The sequence below is a fragment of the Aythya ferina genome (genome assembly GCF_964211825.1).
Source record: "Aythya ferina genome assembly, chromosome: 2".
Taxonomy (NCBI): Eukaryota; Metazoa; Chordata; class Aves; order Anseriformes; family Anatidae; genus Aythya; species Aythya ferina.
The window spans coordinates 17,096,331-17,114,379 of NC_140297.1; the positions used below are offsets into that span (position 1 = coordinate 17,096,331).

At 39.1% G+C, this 18,049-nt stretch overlaps 1 protein-coding gene across 6 annotated transcripts in view; it reads left to right on the plus strand.

Annotated features, from left to right (window-relative positions):
• MPP7 (MAGUK p55 scaffold protein 7) overlaps positions 1 to 18,049 on the plus strand; it is a 148,477-nt gene that overhangs the window by 94,748 nt on the left and 35,680 nt on the right. For all 6 annotated transcript variants that reach the window (XM_084511462.1, XM_084511461.1, XM_084511466.1 and 3 more), the window contains 3 exons: positions 9,485 to 9,616; positions 16,108 to 16,189; positions 17,151 to 17,236. In XM_084511462.1, coding sequence (XP_084367588.1) covers positions 9,485 to 9,616; positions 16,108 to 16,189; positions 17,151 to 17,236 — 300 coding nt within the window. The remainder of the gene's footprint in view (positions 1 to 9,484; positions 9,617 to 16,107; positions 16,190 to 17,150; positions 17,237 to 18,049) is intronic.

Here is an 18,049-nt window from a genome sequence, read left to right on the forward strand (position 1 = left end):
CGCCATTTCCTTTGCAATTAGACTTGCTGAGGATTTTCCATCAGGGATTTTTCATTGAAATATGCGGTTTCTGCAAAGTCAACATTTTCCGCTGGAAATTGTTGGAATTTGCCTACAACTGTTCAGGTTTTGCATCTGGAGAAGCCAAACACAAATTTCAGGTCAGTTAACATCTGAGCTCCATTTGTGCTGTTAGTGCATCCCAAGCACTTGGAGGACCTTTTGGCTCTGTTCCTTTTGAGATTTGTCTTCCTGACTGAACCAATGTTTTCTATTTTTGCTCATGTCCTGGGAGACTGTTCTCCTCTTTATGAAACATTCATGGTCACGTATGGTAACGCAGACTACAGTATGTGTTTAGAGAGCATAATTGTCCACGATTTATAACTATTTATTTGTCAGTGCTCTCTGAGGTTTGCTGATAGGCCTGGTTACAGGATTTGTGCTCTTTCATTGAAAGATTTTACTATAAAACCAGTGTAATTTTATTAATATGGTGAGCTGGACCATGATGTTCTTTGTATGTCAACTGGGAAGTTACCTACTGCTCATTTTCAAAATCAGAGCCACTAAGTAAATCAGCAAGAACATGCTTAAGTTGGGGTGGTTTGCTGTCAAATACCAGCAGTGAGAGAGAAATATTTATTTTCCACCAAAGTAATATACGGAAATTTTCAGTAAGCAGGGAACAAAGCAGTGACGGTGTAGTAAAACATTGGTGGATAGCCCGCAGATGTCCTGAGCACACCAACCATGAAGCTGGGGGAGAAGGACACGGACAGCGCTGGGGAGACTTCATTAGGAAGTGAATGAGATCCTTCTACAAAGTTTTTCCTTCCTTTACTTGCAAAAGAGAGCACCAAGGAGAAAGAAGGAGACGGAGGTGACTCCATGCACTTATTTTAATAGAAATGTCCCCATTGTTTGTTTGGATAGACGGATCGAAGGCTAATCTTATATGTGGTTTGAAAATTAATCTTTGTTCTCTCTGAGTCCTGGTGCCTGTGTTCTGCTAGAGGTTGCACACTGCTGTTTTGAAGGGAGGAATGGCTATGGATTTGGTGGAGGAAGGAAGTGAAATTTTAAGGTCAGTGTTATGCTTCCCAAATATAATGTTTTTAATGCTCTCTGATAGGTGTACAAGCTGTAAATGAGTGAAAAGGTGGGTTATTCAGTTGATTTTTTTTAATTATTATTGTTTTTTGCCATTTGCAACAGGCTGCCATTTGGGGAAGCCCTCCCTCGCATATTTTGACAACCTTGTTAGAGGGAAAATAGGTTCTATAGTTAATTCTTCAGTTTTAGAACTCAACTTGATATTTCTATTGCCACTTGCAGCCATAATTTAAAGGAGTTTTTTTAGAAAATTTTTTTTTTGTTGTTGGGGAGCTCTGGGAGAATATGTTTTGGAATGATTTTGCTACTGTAATGGAAGAAGTAAAATCAAAATTAATAGCAAAAGAGTCCTTTTAAAAACAGCAAGAAAAGCCTTGATTTTTCACACCTGATAGCCAGAGAAAATTAGAAAGCAGTTGTGGCACAGTCTTAATGTGTTAGGAACTGACAGAGCGTACATATAACAATACGCAATGTATCATAAACATAGATATAAAATGATATAAAGGAGATGAATGGGTAAATATATCATAAATAAATATATTTAAGTAACAATCATCAGATTGTGCTGGAAAGGCTCTCATTTCCAGCTCAAGTGATAACTGAGCTGGTGTCAAATGGACAGCCTGTGTCGCAATCGTCTTAGATGTGTAGAAATGAAAATGCTCACTAGCAGCCAGTGTTTAATAAACAAAACATAATAAACAGTGTTTAATAAACAAACATAATAAACACGGCTGGCTCGTGGCCAGCTGGCCTCCAGCACAGCCCCCAGGCCCCTTTCCACGGGGCTGCTCTCCAGCCTCTCGCCCCCAGCCTGTGCGTGCAGCCGGGGTTGCCCTGTCCCAGATGCAGAATCCGGCACTCGCTCTTGTTAAATTTCATGAGGCTGGAGATCACCCAGCCCTCTAATTTGTCAAGATCCTTCTGCAAGGCCTTTCTGCCCTGGAGGGAGTCAACAGCTCCTCCTAATTTAGTGGCATCTGCAAACTTACTCGGTATACATTCAAGCCCTGCATTCAGATCATTTATGAAAACACCGAAGAGAACTGGCCCCAAAATGGAGCCCTGAGGAGCCCCACTAATGACTGGCTGCCAGCCTGATGTAACCCCAGTACCCTTATGAGCCTGGTGTAACCCTATATACCCCTTTGAGCCTGACCCATCAGTCAGTTGTTGACCCATTGTTTCAGTATTGTCCGGATGCTGCCACTTCTTCAAAAAAGGAACGCATCAAGGATTGCCAAGATGCTGGAAGGGTGCTGATGTGTAAGCATTTTCCAGTCTGCAAACCATGTATTTTGTGCTCTTGGAAGTTACTTAAATAGGGCTTTACCAAGCCCTATTTCAAAAACAGTCAAGAACAATTTAGCTACGTGAATCACATTGTGAATGTAAAAGACTTTGTTCAAATTCTTCAGTATTGGTTTAAAATCAGAGGTTATTCTGCTGTGATCCACAGTTGAGGAAAAACATAGGGCTGTCATCTGGAAGAATATTAACACCTTTACCAGATGACACGGGCAGGCTGCGTGCTTCTGTGAACACTGAGATAGTTCAACTTTGGAAACGTCTCCTGGGGCTTCAAACAATGAGCGAAAGGAAACGGGAGTCTGAAGATGCAGAAAGTTCAGCTTTCTGCTGGCTGTTGCTGTCTGGCTACCAGCTGCAGGTAAACCCATCAGTTCAGATTGGTGAATCTGAAATCAAGAAACTGCATTTTCAGGCAAGGAAATTACCCTTGAGTGAAAGGAAGTTCGTATAGTCAGGAATAAAGTCCACCATTGTAAAAAGGAAAAAGTAATATGTACTTAATATTGATCCAACCGAGAAGTTGCTGTGCTAAGAACATTAATATTTAGTAGATACTAAGAACACAAAACCACATATGTATGGGATGTGTTTTACATGTTTTGAATCACTCCTGTGACCCCAGATTGGTCAAATGGGAAGAGAAAGGGATTCGATTGCCAGCTGGACAAGCTTGAACTGTGGGGCAACCCTGTTGTAAGTACAGACAGGGCAGACACACACATGGAGTACTTCCCTTTTGTGCATACCTAACTGCTGCCTTCTCAGCCAGTGTATCATTTCTGGGCCATTTATAGAGGACGTATAGGAAAATATAACATTTGAAAAAAGAAGTAAATTAACCATGATTTTTTTTTTTCCATGAATTAATACATCCGTTGGTTTCCTGGTTACAAATTGAAAATCATACTTCAATTAAAGGACTTTATTTCAGTTTTCTTACTATCGCTGTCAAAGGTTTTTTGCTTCCGTTGATCGAATAGTGCAAGTGATTTTCAGCAGCAAAGGTAAAAGATGTTCATTTTTTTGGAAGTTAACCGATTTCTTTAATATCACGTACTATGTGTATTTAACTTGGGGAATTTTATTCAGAGTAGAAAATCTCTGATCCTTGCAGGAAAGTTGCTTAGATTGTCGCACCTTTGGAAGGAATTTTAATCCTTTGCTGCCTGGGACATGGTTACTGGAGTTTGCGAACTCACACTGCTGCTACTGCCAGAAAAGAAATACTACATTGTTATCCCAGCCATCCTCTGTGCACTTCAGCAGCACAAGCAAGTTTCTGCTGCCTGTAGTTTTATTGCTTGCTTCTAGATGATGCCTCATGTTTTAGCCAGGCTCAGTTCTACTGCCATAACTGCTCTCTCCCGTTAGCTCAGATGCCTGCTCAGACGCCTGCTGCCCTCTCGTCACTCATGTACCCAGTGATTCCTGTGGCCTTTGCCCTGGGTCAGGCCTGGGGTTACCCACGCTGCCCTTTTCTAGCGGCTGTTGTACTGCCCATTTGCTGGGGAGTGGAGCTAGGGGATGGCATTCATAGGTGCCTCCACTGCAGCGATTCTCTGATTCCTTTTTTGTGCCCAGAGCCCGTATGCCATCACCATTGTGCCTCGGCTTTCTGCTGCCTTCAGCCTCCTTCAGTGGATTCAGTCTCTTCCCAGCTCTTTCAGCTTTTCTTTGGTATCTCTGGATGGCTTCACTCACTTGGTTTTAACTTTACACAAGTTACTCTCATAAATCAAGTGCTGAATAATTTTTCCACCAACGTTTTCAGTTTTTGTATTTCTTCTGTCACCTTTCACAAAGGAAAATTAGGTATGGCTGCAGCCCTCTAACATGAGAGCCATAAGGGTTGAGGGGCACGCCTCTCTGCTTGCAGGTGAAGTTTCCCTTCTCCTCCTATGTACTTCTCCATTCCAGCTTCGGTAGAAGTAACTATCACCAAAACAAAGCAAAGAGGTGGGAAAATGTCATTTTCACCTGATACAACTCAAGCTATCAAACCAAGCTGCCAGGAAATGTGGCCTGTGCTGGTGATCCAAGCTGTGGACTGACAGCAAAGTCATGGGCCATTCTTTTGCATTTTGCTGACTCTGCTGCCAGGACAGCAATCTCCACGAGAAGCAAGGTAATGAGCAGCTGGATTGGCAATGTCTTAATCTGCTGCAGCTGGTTGCTTTCCTGAAGGTTAGTTGGAATACTCACAAACTTTATTTCTAAAACCTTGACTATTAATTACTTAATTTTCTAATCTTACTGTTTTTCAATTAGGTAAAGAAAGGGATTCTGTTGTTTCTTTGTCCTTTGTCTTCCATCTTTGTTTAACTTGCTATTTTCTAAAATGTTTTTTCTAGAGTTGCAAATGCAAGATATTTCCGAAAAGTAGAGCTTACATAGAGATTTTTTTAATAGTGAGAATTTTAAAACTTATAAGGAGCTGTGTTCAAAAGTCAGGGTTACTGGAGGTATTTTTAATCTTATGGCTCTCAAAATATAAATAGAAGAAAAAAACATATGAAATTTGTCATTGTTTTATAGAAGTAAAAATGTATTTGGTGTAGTTAAATGATACATGTTTTTCAAAATAATACTGTTTTCATTAATAACATTCTCAATTTCAGAAAGCATTTGAAGTTTCAGAACAGTTTAAGAAAAAGATCCTTCCATGTTTTTAAAGTCAGATTTTCTTTGTGTAAGTTGAGAGTGTAAAATGTCAATTTATAAACTGTGAAATGACCAGTGATAGTTTTAATATGAAAAATACAGCAAAAGTTATTAGACATTTCAGAGGTCTGATGAAAGTATTCATTTCCAGCTAGATCATGTCTAAGAATTTAGCTGAACATCAATATTTATATTTAGGTAGTGCAGGAGTTTGAATCATACCTTCTTTCAAGTTCTAAATATGGACCCTGTTTACATTAGTGAATCATAAGCGTAGAACTTAGGGCTGAAATAAAATCTTTTTCTCCAGCGGTGATTAAATATGCATGACCCTCATCATATGTGCATAGTTCTGCAGATTTGTGTATTTCAAAACAAAAACAAAATGTAAACAAAAAAATGTCATCTGCACATCTTGCAAGTTTCTTGTGCTAGGCAAAAATGAGTACCATGGAGTGTAAATGCAGTCAGTTCATCACTTCTTATGTACAAAAAGAGAAGATTACCAGCTTTACCTTCCCTTGTGCATTCCCTACACCATTATTCTGTGTAAATCTTGTTCAGGATGGAATCCAAGTTTTTTTTCTTGGCACTCGTAATTTGTTTGCTCTTTAAAAAAAAAGTTCCAAACTTTTATATATAGTCTAGTCTGATGCATAATTTTTTGGACGAAGCATACATTTTATTAAATGCAGAGCACTGAGAAGCTGCTGAAGAAACGGCCCTTTGCTCTGTGAATATGGTCATTTTTTCATGTGTTTGAAATGTATGGAAGTTCTCCTGAGGACATACGCCGATCATCTTGAGTTGAAACATCAAGTGAAATAAAATAGTTTTATAAATTTTGCTTGCAAATTAATCATTGTGCAATGTCTCTGCTGCTGATGCTATTCAAGAGCAACTACAGTGGACAGAGGATACTGTGTTAAAGAAGCAGCAATGAAGATAATCACTATAGAAATCTTAGTATGTTCAGCGTACAACATGAACAAGTTTGTGATGACAGAAGCTCTTCTTGAAACCTGACTGAGAAATGCTTTCTGGCCTGGGTGCTCTTACTTCAAGCATGCACCTTTGCTCTGAAATAAAATAATAGTAGAGTTTGGGGAAAACCGTAGTACACGGTGGTTTGATGTGTTTTTCAGGAGGAGGAGGGAAGGGCCTGATAAGTTCCAGTTGTGAATGAAGAAAAGCATCAGAAGGACCAGACACTGATTGGCATTGCTTTGTAGGGCTCTTTGGCGTGCTGTGTCCAGAAGGCTGATCTGGCAGCAATAGCAGGGAAGCATCTTATTAACACTGATGGCATCAGTGGGTTCGGTATTGGGTGGAGGCTGTTTTGCAAGTTTCGTTGTCGGGGGTAGTTTCTTTTGAACATGTTTTAAGGTGCTGCCTTTTACTATGGAAATGGTACGTTAGATTAGTTTCATCTGTTTTCTCTATCTGCCCGATTGATTTTAAACTGCAATATAGAACCTCATTAAACTGAACCAGTCTGTGAATGTGCCCTAGCTTTATGTGGAAAAATGTCGTTGCAGAATACTAGTTTCAGAAGTCTTAACTGTAAGTAGCTCAAAGTAAAAGCAAACACCACTTCTGTTTTAGTGTATCTTTGATATTTCACATACATCTTTAGAGGACCACGTGTGATTGCCTGGATTTTACATGTGTAAGGCTTCAAAATACACATTTCCAGGAGGAACCATAATTGCTAGCCTGAGGTTTTTAGCTCAGACCTGAAGTAAAACTAATCTTTGGTGGGAGGGAGCTGGTGGATATTGATGGTGCATAGTACAAGCCGATAACTGTATCTTGGGAAGAAAACCAGCAATAATTAGTTATAGTGTTAAAATTTTTTTATCAAATTGTACAATATGGATAGAAATCAGCAAGACGATAGCAAATTCTCATGAAGCAGACCTGATCTTCTGTGTTTATTCTGCTGAAGACCTGACTTCAACTTGAAACTTCAGAGTTTGAGGATTACTATGTGTGCTTTCTTGTCTGCTTTTGCCATGATAATTTGTAGCATTGCCTGGAAATTCTTTCAGTTGTTTACAGTCTCCTTCAATAAGGAAAAAAATCCTGGAATAGCATAATAGAAGTGTCATGTGTTTTCTAAAAACATTCGCATCATCCTTGAGAACATAAGGTTTTGGATTATTTGTATGCTCAGTCTAATGTTATCTTCTTAAGTAGAAAGTAAACCAGTATTAGAGAAATGTAGCCATTTTCCATTCTTCTTTACTAAGGCATTTTTTCTTAATCACCATTGTAATTGTTATAATAGATTCATTATTGCAGTTGTTGCTCTGACACCTTCTGATGTCATCCATGTCACCGAGGTTGATGTGTTCTGCTTAACCTTAAACATTTCAACTTTTTGCAAAACACTTTATTTGTATGGCAGGGAAGGTTATCAATTTGCAAGTCGATTCTTTTTCAGACCATAACTTTTGTAATAAAAGTGGACAAAAATATGTCAGATCAAAATGTAAGATATTCAAGTGTTTAGGAGCAACTACTTGAAAACAGAAGCAACTGAAAGCAGTAACTGCGATAAAAAGCACGGCTGTTGCTGTTGCTCCTGTTGTAATGCATAGTTTCCACCACAGAAGTAAATGCATTACTTGACCATTGTTCACCAGTCTAAAAGGTATTACAGATCATGAAGACTTTTCAAAATAGAAATGAACTTGAAGAGTTCTTTATCTAGAAAGAGATTTTTCATTTATTTTGTTATTATTACTTCATCCAGTGAATGGTGGATTATAGGGGAGATTTTCGTAGAGCCTTAGGAGAATAAGCTTTCCAACTTCCTTTGAATTTCAAGACGCTTGAGTTTCTGCAAGGCCATAAGTTATTTTGTTTTCAGGATTGAGCGTTTTGTCACAACAAAGTTTGAAAGGCCTTTCTTTGAAAAATCGATTGGCCAAGCTGTGCATGAACTGGAGAAACTACAAAGAGAAAGAAGTGGGGCAAGACATGTGACAGGTGGTTGGTAAGCCAAATCATTTGAGCAATATGTTCCTCAATCTCAATCATGAATTCCACAATAAATTAAACATTCCTAGGATAATTTGGAGCTGGTATGAAAGGGAGCTGGTATGAAAGGGATCCAGTAACCAAGTAAGCTTCCAGAGTTCCTCTGAAGGGAATGGTTGGGAAACAGCTTAATGTTACGCACCTGATGCTGGAACAGAAGTACTGGAAGATGCTTATTTTGCTTATTTGATTCATAGGACTGCTTGGTTTGTTGAAGAAACTTATCTTGGAGGAATAGAGTGTTGTTCTTACTTTTGGAGACTCGGGTTTTCTCCTGATCATTATTCTTGTAATTTCAAGCTAGTGTGCAGAGCACTTAGTATTTTCATAGATATGAAGACTCTGTAAATTATCCACAATTTACTTAGGTGCACACATTGTGTGCATGAAAATACATACTTCATGGAGGGAATTCTTTGTCAACCCCTGACAAAGAGTCCCTCCCCAGCTTTCTTGTAGGCCCCCTTTAGGTACTGGAAGGCCACTGTAAGGTCTCCCCAGGGCCTTGTCTGCTCCAGGCTGAACAACCCCAACTCCCTCAGCCTGTCTGTGTAGGAGAGGTGCTCCAGCCCTCTCATCCTTGTGGCCCTCCTCTGGACTTGTTCGAATACATCCATGTCCTTTTGGTGCCGGGGGCCCCAGAACTGGATACAGCACTCGCGGTAGGGTCTCACAAGAGCAGAACAGTGGAGGACAATCCCCTCCCTCGCCCTGCTGGCCACGCTGCTTTTGATACAGCCCAGGATCCGGTTGGCTTTCTGGGCTGTGAGTGCATGTTGCCAGCTCATGTCAAGCTTCTCATCCACCAACACCCCCAAGTCCTTCTCCTCAGGCCTGCCGTCAATCCATTCTCCATACAGCCTGTATTTATGCTTGGGATTGCCCTGGCCCAGATGCAGGACCTTGCGCTTGGCCTTGTTGAACCCCATGAGGTTTGCCCAGGCCCACTTCTCAGGCCTGTCCAGGTCCCTCTGCATGGCATCCCTTCCCTCCTGCGTGTCAATCACACCACACAGCTCGGTGTCAGCAGCAATCTTGCTGAGGGTGCACCCAATCCCACTGCTGATGTCACCAACAAAGATGTTAAACACTGCCAGTCCCAGTAGTGAGCCCTGAGGGAGCACCACTGGTTACTGAGCTCCACCTGGACATTGAGCCATTGACCGCAACTCTGTGAGTGTGACCATCCAGCCAATTCCTTACCCACTGAGTGGGTACAAATTCTATTCAATCTACCTGCATCATGTCAGTAGAGCTGGTAGAGTCAGGCTGTGTATAATAGAAGTCTGCTTTGTCTTTCATGACCTTTTCAGATGCCAGATAACTTACTGACTGTTAATGTTTCCAGGCTTTGCTCTCTGTGCATGATACTGTTGCTCAGAAGAACTATGATCCTGTCTTGCCCCCCATGCCTGATGATATCGATGAGGAAGAAGACTCGGTTAAAATAATCAGACTTGTCAAAAACAGGGAACCATTGGTAAGTCTTCCTGTCATTTGTTTTTGTGGGTGTTTGTTTTTGTGTGTAGGGTGTGGAGTGTTCAGGTTATAAATGCAAACGGGTTAGAAAAGTGAATAGACAGCCATTGTGCATGTTTATTCCTAACATTCAGTAATGTACTTTTGTATTCCATTTCCATTTATTAGTATTAAAGTATGTGAAATGAATAATAAGAATTTGTTCATTCACAGTGTTTGAGCATTATATATGTGGGCCAGTCTGAGCATTTATATATGTAATATATTCATCTTTTATCTTGAATTTGCATCATGAACTTGTTTTAAAATGAGAGGGAGAATGAATCCCCAAAGAAATCTTGACCTTTGTTATGAACTGTGCCTGTGAGCATTCATGTAAAAAAAATGTGACCTTTTGATACACTGAAAATAAAGCATAAAAACATATTTTAAAATGCTTGAATTGAAATCTGGGCAAATTTAAGATGTCTGTTGTTGTACTTTGGATTATGAATACTAGAAAGTTAATATCTTCATGGGGATATCTGGAAAAATGAAAGGACTAAACCTAGGTTGTATTACAAGAATATTAAAATGTTTTACTTGATTTGGTTATTTTTATTTACTGTAGAGTGGGAGTCATCTTGAATAAAATTTACCTGTGTTCTTTTTCTCCTGCAAATCAGTAAGAGCTTTGTTTTATGCTATACTGAGTATTTGTTTTAATGGATTGCAATCATGAAGAAATATCTGCAAAATAACTTTGAGAAAGCAATGATTCTGCACTTGAAATAACAGTGGGAAAGTGATTCCTCTGTTAGACATACAAGGAGAGCATGCCTCTCAGTAGACATCTTACCATCACTCTTGATGGATTTCTGGCATCAATAAACAAGAAATAAGTTTTAGTATTGACTGTAGATGCCCGTTGGCATAATGAAATGTTTGGCCATATGGAAAGTTTTTGCTTTGTTTTAACATATTAATTTTTTTTTTTTCCAAATGTTTAAATCATAGCTTCAAGCTTTCCTCTTTCTTTAATCTAAGAAATTCTTTGAGGAAGAGAACAAACTTGTTTTAGGATTTAGTATCAGAAGGAGTATTAATTCTGAAAGGTGTGAACAAGTCAGAAAATACAGTATGAGATGAGCATGTGAGAGAACTCAGTTCTTCTGTTTGTTAGGACTGTTTGATTTAATTACCAATGTGAAAACAGCCTTACAGTGGAATCCATGGTAGACTTGTTGCTATGTTATGTCTGTAGAAAGAGGCTAATTGCAGCCTATGGTTACTTGACAGTGAGGAGCTTTCAAGGACAATAGAGTCAAACTCTTCTCAGTGGTGAAAGATGCTAAAACACGGGTCAGTGTTTTTTTCATCAAGCTACAGCCCTAAGATGCTTCGACTGAGAATTAAGAAAAACATGTAATTAGGTGGGAAGTACAGCACTGGAGGAGACCCACCAGAGACGTTGTAGAGTCTCCAAACCGTCCTGGTCTGCCTTCACAGTCGTCCTGTGCTAAGCAGGAGATTGGTTTCAATGACTTCTAAAGATTCCCTTCGATCAGTGTTTCTAAGATAGCACATTATCTGTATGGGAAAGGAGTGTCTGTGGTCTCACATCCCCAGCCTATCTTTCTGTTTTATTTTTGTTGGAGAAGAGCTTATGGTGAGTTCTGGTTTGCATGCTGCTTGTTCTCCAAGAAAACTTCCAAGAACACTGCGTGGTGTCTTCCTCATTCTCTGTAAATCCCCTTCATTCTGGTTTAACATTGTTGATGTTGATGTCACGTACTGACTCTTTGTGGTCACTTACTGTTTTGCCACCATCACCACAATACACAACAAACTTGTGTTTTTCTCTTCACCAGATTGTTATTATTTTCTTAAGTATGAGTGAGAAGAAACATGCGTGGTAACTCAGATAAGTTACCAGATAAATCACTTATCAGAGTAGGCACAGCAGAATAATCAAAGACAAGGTTTTTGCTAGGTATTTTAGAACCGTTGTGTTTATGTTTCCTGAAGTTGCTTTACTAAAGAAAAGATACACCACGATCTACCTTTACTAAACTATTTAAAATTTCATTTTCTATTTATTTCCATGTCTTTTTAATTTCTTTCTCTTCAGAACTTGTTTTAAAGTCTTGCATATTCTTGGCCGAGCGCAGATCAATGAGTCTCTGTTCAGCTTATCTATTCGCACTACTCCAGTGTCATGGTTTTGGCTGGGATAGAGTTAACTTTCTTCATAGAGAGTTACATGATGCTCTGTTTTGGATTTATGATGAAAATATGAAAATTGTGGTGATCACACACTTCTACTCTGCTCGTACACGTGGCTTTTGCTTTACCGGGTGAGCTGTCTTTGTCTCATCCACAAGTTCTTGCACTTCTCCCTTTCCGATTCTCTTCTCCATCCCACCTGGGCAGAGTGAGCAAGCAGCCATGGGGTCCTGAGCTGCCCACTTGGGCTAAACCACAAGAACCAGTCATAAAGGCTGGCTTCCACTGCATACATACATCAGAATTGTTTCTACTCAACTTGAGAATGGAGGTACCATACGTTTTTTTTTCTGGGGTGGAAATTGCCTGGCTTCTTGACTTGAAGATACTGAGCTCTTTGAACTTTCTTTCACCTCTGATACCTTTTCTTCCTCTGTAAGCAAGCAGCAGAGATTGCTCCTCTGCAAAGCAGCTAGCTTTGCATCAGCTGCGAGTCCTGGAAGTTCTTGACTTTGAACATCTCCTTTGGCTTACTTTCAGCAGTACTCTGTGAAGTGAATTACGCACTCTCTTAACTTCTTCAGAGTGTATCTAGTGACCTTTTTAAAGTAAAATTACACCACGTAGCCTCTTGTATTTGTTCGCACTTGTCTCAGAGTTAAGCAACTCTCACTGGTGTTAATCACATATTAACAAAGCCTGAGTTCCCAGGAGTAATCATCTCACAAGAGGGAAACTGGGTTTGTGGGAGGGCCTTCTGTTTGCCAGATTTCATCAGTTCAAAAGTCACCGCTGAACTTTCCTCCATTTTTTTTTGCAAGAGATGATTTAAACTTTTGGTTTGTCCATCCACAGGTTTTTTTTTTTTTTTTTCCCTTCTTTCTTTTTTCCTTAATGCTTTATTAGCAAATGGCATTCTAAGAGTTTCTCGCTCAAGTGAGGTGAGATCACGTGTTAGGAGGTTTTACCTAAACAAAGTAATTTAGAATGTGTCTGAACCTTATAGAGAGAGAATTAAGAGACATTTCTTTCCAGAGGTAGTTAAAAATTCCCCTGACTGTAATTTGTCTTTTTGTCATGTAGCTTGGAGGGTTTTTACCTAAACCCAGAGTCTGCTTCTCTAGGACTTCTTCAGTCTTTGCCATTTTCCTAGTTAACATTCCTGATACCCAGCATGTACACCTGGGGTATCCAGAGTTCAGCTACTGGCCACTCACTGCTTCCAGCTTTGAAATGATAGTCCTGGTTTATTAGTGCTGTCGTGATCTTGTTCTGAACAGGATCCTTCTTCATGTCCAGATGATTTCTTCTTCATCACGTAAGTTCATTTCACATAAATTTAGTCATTTGGAAAGCAATGATCTGTGCTGTGTCTACAGTCAGGAGAAAAACAGGCAGCTCCAGAATGAGCCATTCCATCTGTTCAAGATGCCCGTCTTGACGAAAGGATGATTCATTCTCTGGAGCTGCCTGTTTGTTTTCATTAACTTCAGGAGGAGCCTGGACACCTAGCTTGAGCTAGATACCTGATTTCCATAGCTGAACTTGGGTGAAACAAATTGTGGTGTTTAAAAATAGTCGCATACATGTTCTGCCAGTGCAGATTCCCCAGTTCTTCCTCTAAGTCCCCATAGCTTGGTTCTTGTCAGTGAATGAACCCGACCAACTATTTTATAGGTGGTGTTAATTTGGGGATAGGAAAAGCCTTGGTGTGCACAGTCTGCATGTACATGGGCATCAACTTCTAAATAACTGTTCAATGTAAGGTAGGTAGCTGCTGTTTGTAAATGCATTTCCAATAAAGAATGAATTAAAATAAGTCTGACTGAAGTAGTTATTTGTATTCAACATCTGCATGTGTTTTTATTTAATAGAAAAGTATGCAAAAATATTAATGATCTTTCAAACTCTCTTACTAGTAACTTTTTCTTCCTATAAAAAATCAAGGCTTAGGACATTTGTATTGTGGAACCAGCAGATAAATGGGTGAACTAATAAAGCTTACGTCAGTGAAACCCTGAGTGGTGCTCAACAACCAGTTTTACTACATTAAAAATAATTAAAAAAAAAAAAGAAAAAAAGAAATAGTGAAAGAGCCTTGCTAAAGGAGCTTGTATTTTAGTGTTTTTGCATGGTATACCTTTAAACATTTTCTCAGTCTGATCACCATATGGCTCCCAAACTCCTTATTTTTCCCTTTAAAAGTATTTTAAACTGAGCTATGCTATTACATCTGTATATGTCTCATTTAGGGTAACTTACACTTTTGGCTAGCAACCCTGAAAATATTTTCCAGCTCTCAAGGTCCAGCCTAACCTTCTTCCATTTTTAAAGCTCTAAATGAGGAGCTGCACTGCACATGTAACTGAAAGTACTGGAGCTGAACATCTCATAAGGAGAAATCCTTGCCAGATTGTATATACCTCATACTTTAAGCAGGGCTGGCAGCAGTACAAGAGAAGCTGCTTTTTCAGAAAATCAACTCTTCAAGTGCTCAAAAAGAAATCCATTTGTTTGATGATTTCTTTTTAAGTATTCTAAATTTGGAGTGAAGGAGAGGTTAAAGAACTCTCTTTTTTTCTTTGTGTGCCACAGGTACGGCAGCATGCGTAAACTCGAACGCTGCTGCCTATGGGCCTCACGCTGAGATTGCCATAAAGAAGTTGTTGGTGGTCACCTTGCTTGGGTTAAATAATTTTCCTGTAAATTTTACCTTGATTTTGTGCTTTGTGTGAAAATTCCCAATTACTTTTTACATTTACTGGGACATTTTTCAAATGCCGGGAGTTCATTTTGTGCCGGTATAAGGGTAGTGGGACTTGCCTAAAGCATTAAGTGACCGCTCCGCTGTGACACGAGCCTGATCATCACTTCTGCATCTCACCTTGGTCCATACTGCAAATTCCACACATTTTTTTTTTTCCAGGGTTTGTCCAAAAACAAAGAGAAGGGGAGTAACCATGTGCAGACATTGGCGTGAGGGGACACGGTGGCTGGGTGGTGGCAGTGGCCGGATGCATTTTGCATCCAGTGAAGTTTAACAGTGTCAACATCTGGGTAAAAGGCCTAGAGCCTTTCCTTTCAGGGCTTCTTTTCCTGGTGAATGGGGGAGCCTCTGCTATATGTGGATGATATAGTGGAGGTGTCCTGTGTTTGTATTTGGCTGTAGCATCCTAATGCTTTTTTTCTTTTTGATGACTATATTAAAACCAAAGCCAGGATGTTCTATACTTTTAAACAGATGCAAATTTACAGGTTTTAATAATAAGCTTTAAATTTACAGCTGTTGCTGCAAGGTCATACCTTAATGCTGAGATATGGGCTGCAGGGGTTAATGCTGTGTTTGATAGATTCATATGGCGCTCTGTGCTTTCTGCACAGAAGTCTAATCGTGAGTTTTTCAAGTGAGATTTCAGAGGAGGGCCGGCCTCTCCCCACCTCATTGCTCCCAGTCTGCCTGAAAGAAATGGCACCTCAACTTCCACAGTGCTTCGAGGCTCTGGTTCACCTTAGTTTCTCCCTTCTCCCTGCCACTACCTGGTTCTTACTCATCACTTCGTGTCTCTCTGCAGAACACTCTTACAGTTATGTTTACAAAGGCATTTTTCTCCTCTAGACAGTTATTCACTACAAATTTCACTACATTATGCAATTTTTACCTAAATGTCTTGCACTGTATTTGTGTAACATAAAAAACAGGCAACGTCCCACTCTGTGTTGTGAGATGACCCTCACATATGCCAGTTCCGCATGAGAGCTAAAGTGCAGGGGGATTTCTCGAATTCAGGTTTATTGATGGCACTGTAAAGCAAAACAGGGAGCAGTATGTGCATGGGCAGTTCTCAGCATCAAGTGCAACAATTGCAAACACAGATAAACCTTTTATAGCCATAGTATGGAACATCTCCACTCCCCTACTCCCTTTTAATACAGAAACAACTTACCAATTCTCAGTCATAGCATAGTACACTTTTAGCAGCAGACTCAAATAACGTATGCCACAGTAAACGTTAAGTTGAAAAGTGAACTTTTTGTATCATTTGTGCTTTTTTAAAGCTGTGTACCTACAGAATGCACAAGTTGCTTCTGAATGGAAAAGAAGTCCCATGTTAACAGGATGCTAATAGAGCAATACCTTGTGAATTCTTTACGTGAGCAAGTATCATTTTGGGTTATTCACATATCAGTGCTATGCCAACTTTATTCATTTTTGCATAGCAAATGTTTTTTAGTCTAGAGACTTAAAATTACTGTAAGACTAACCAAGAAACCATTTTTTCTTTAAAGGGGGCTACAATTAAAAGGGATGAACATACTGGTGCTATTGTGGTGGCCAGGATAATGCGTGGAGGAGCTGCAGATAGAAGTGGTAAGGTGTTGCTTCTTGGTACAAGCCATTCAAGTTACAACATTTAGAAGAAGATGTGATAAAATGGGAGTATTCTGTACATATGAAATACTTCTGTGCCACGAAGATATATGGAGTTTGGACAGTTTTCCAAAGTGATGTTTCAATACCAGAGAAAGTATTTGTGCTGATTTTTTTTCCCCAGTTCACTTGCAATGAGGTGTCTTTTGAGTTAGCAGATGGAGAGGGTTTTTTTCTTTTTTCATTTGTTAGTTTGATTGGTTGGTTTTTGATTTATCATGATTTGTTTCCAGTTAAAGACATCCACTTAGAAATCATAAGATAGTCCAATATTATACCTATTGATGGAGGAACTCATGATGGCTGCATTCTTTTATGTTACTACATTTGGAGTTTGCTGGTCGATAGCAAAATACCAGCCCATCCTTGACTCACATTGTTCAGTTTGGGATGCTCAAAATCTGAAAGAACTCAAGCAAGAGATCCTGAATTATACTCTTGACATGCCTCTTTTCATTGAAGACAATGTAAGACAGCTGCATTTCACACTTAGGTGGGATAGTGGAGTAAATCTAGATATATATCATTAAATTAGGAAGCATTTGTACCACAAATTAGCGCTCATAACTTAAGTCATCTTTGCAGTACTTGCAGCTGTGTAGCAATAGGAAAGTAGTATGAGTAGAAAAAGATTTGGCACAGACATGTTTCAAACATCTGCATAGAAGTCTGGAAAAGTCATAGCGTACTGATTTTTGGGAGGAAGGAAGGAAGGTGAGTAAACCAACCATCTCAAACTTATCTATGGGGACAGTAGTTGTAGTTGTACTCACCGTATATTCCTGCTTTTAAGTTAGAGGTTAAAGTAGATGGACAAGGGAGAAAAAAGCTGAATGTTGACAGCTCTTTTTGTGTTAGATGTAACGTATACCATTTAATATTCCCTCTTTTCCTTCTGTAGGTCTTATTCATGTTGGTGACGAACTAAGGGAAGTCAATGGGATTCCTGTAGATGATAAAAAGCCTGAAGAAATAATACACATTTTGGTAAATACAAAACGTTTTCAAATTAATTTAGGAGAGTCTAGAAAAAATAATTATAATTTCTAATGTGTTTCATGGTAAAAAGTATATTTTGCAGTAGTGCTTTTTCTTCTAGTACCATCATCCACAAACCTCTGTTACCTTTCTCTTAGAAAAATGATTTTCCACACATTAGATCTATGCAATTACAAATGACTTGTAATGGGTTAATGATGGTCACGTGGCTGTAAACATCTTGCAGACCTCCATGTATCATCTGCAGTTTTTAAGATATAAAACCACCTGTTGAATTTAAACTTAGAAATTCGTTTGTTTTTAATGCATTAACTTCACATTACGATGAATTCATAACGTACGTACTTGACAGAATAACTGGGTAAGTTAGAAGTATATCTTAATTTGTATATAGTGATATATATAATTATGTTCATACTTCTCTGAGCTACGCAATCTCTAAAGCCAGCCTATTTAGTCGGTTATGGATCACTATAACAAATTAAGAATTTAGACTTTTCCAGAAATATTTAATATTTTTATACCAAAGAAACTGATTAGGTCGTGACAGATTTTTATATTCATGGTATAGTCATTTTTATATACATAAACATATTGCTGTCCTGCTGAATTGAATGGCTGTCTCACAGTTTTGGTTCAATTACCAAGATGATTCATTTCAACTGTTAGCCCAGCAATATTCATACTGGCTTTATGGCTTTGTGTTCCCTACAGAAACATATTTTCCTGCAAAAATTAATATTTAAAAATCTCTAGAAACACAATAGCACTAGAAAAGGTGTGAACAATTTCCCCATTTAC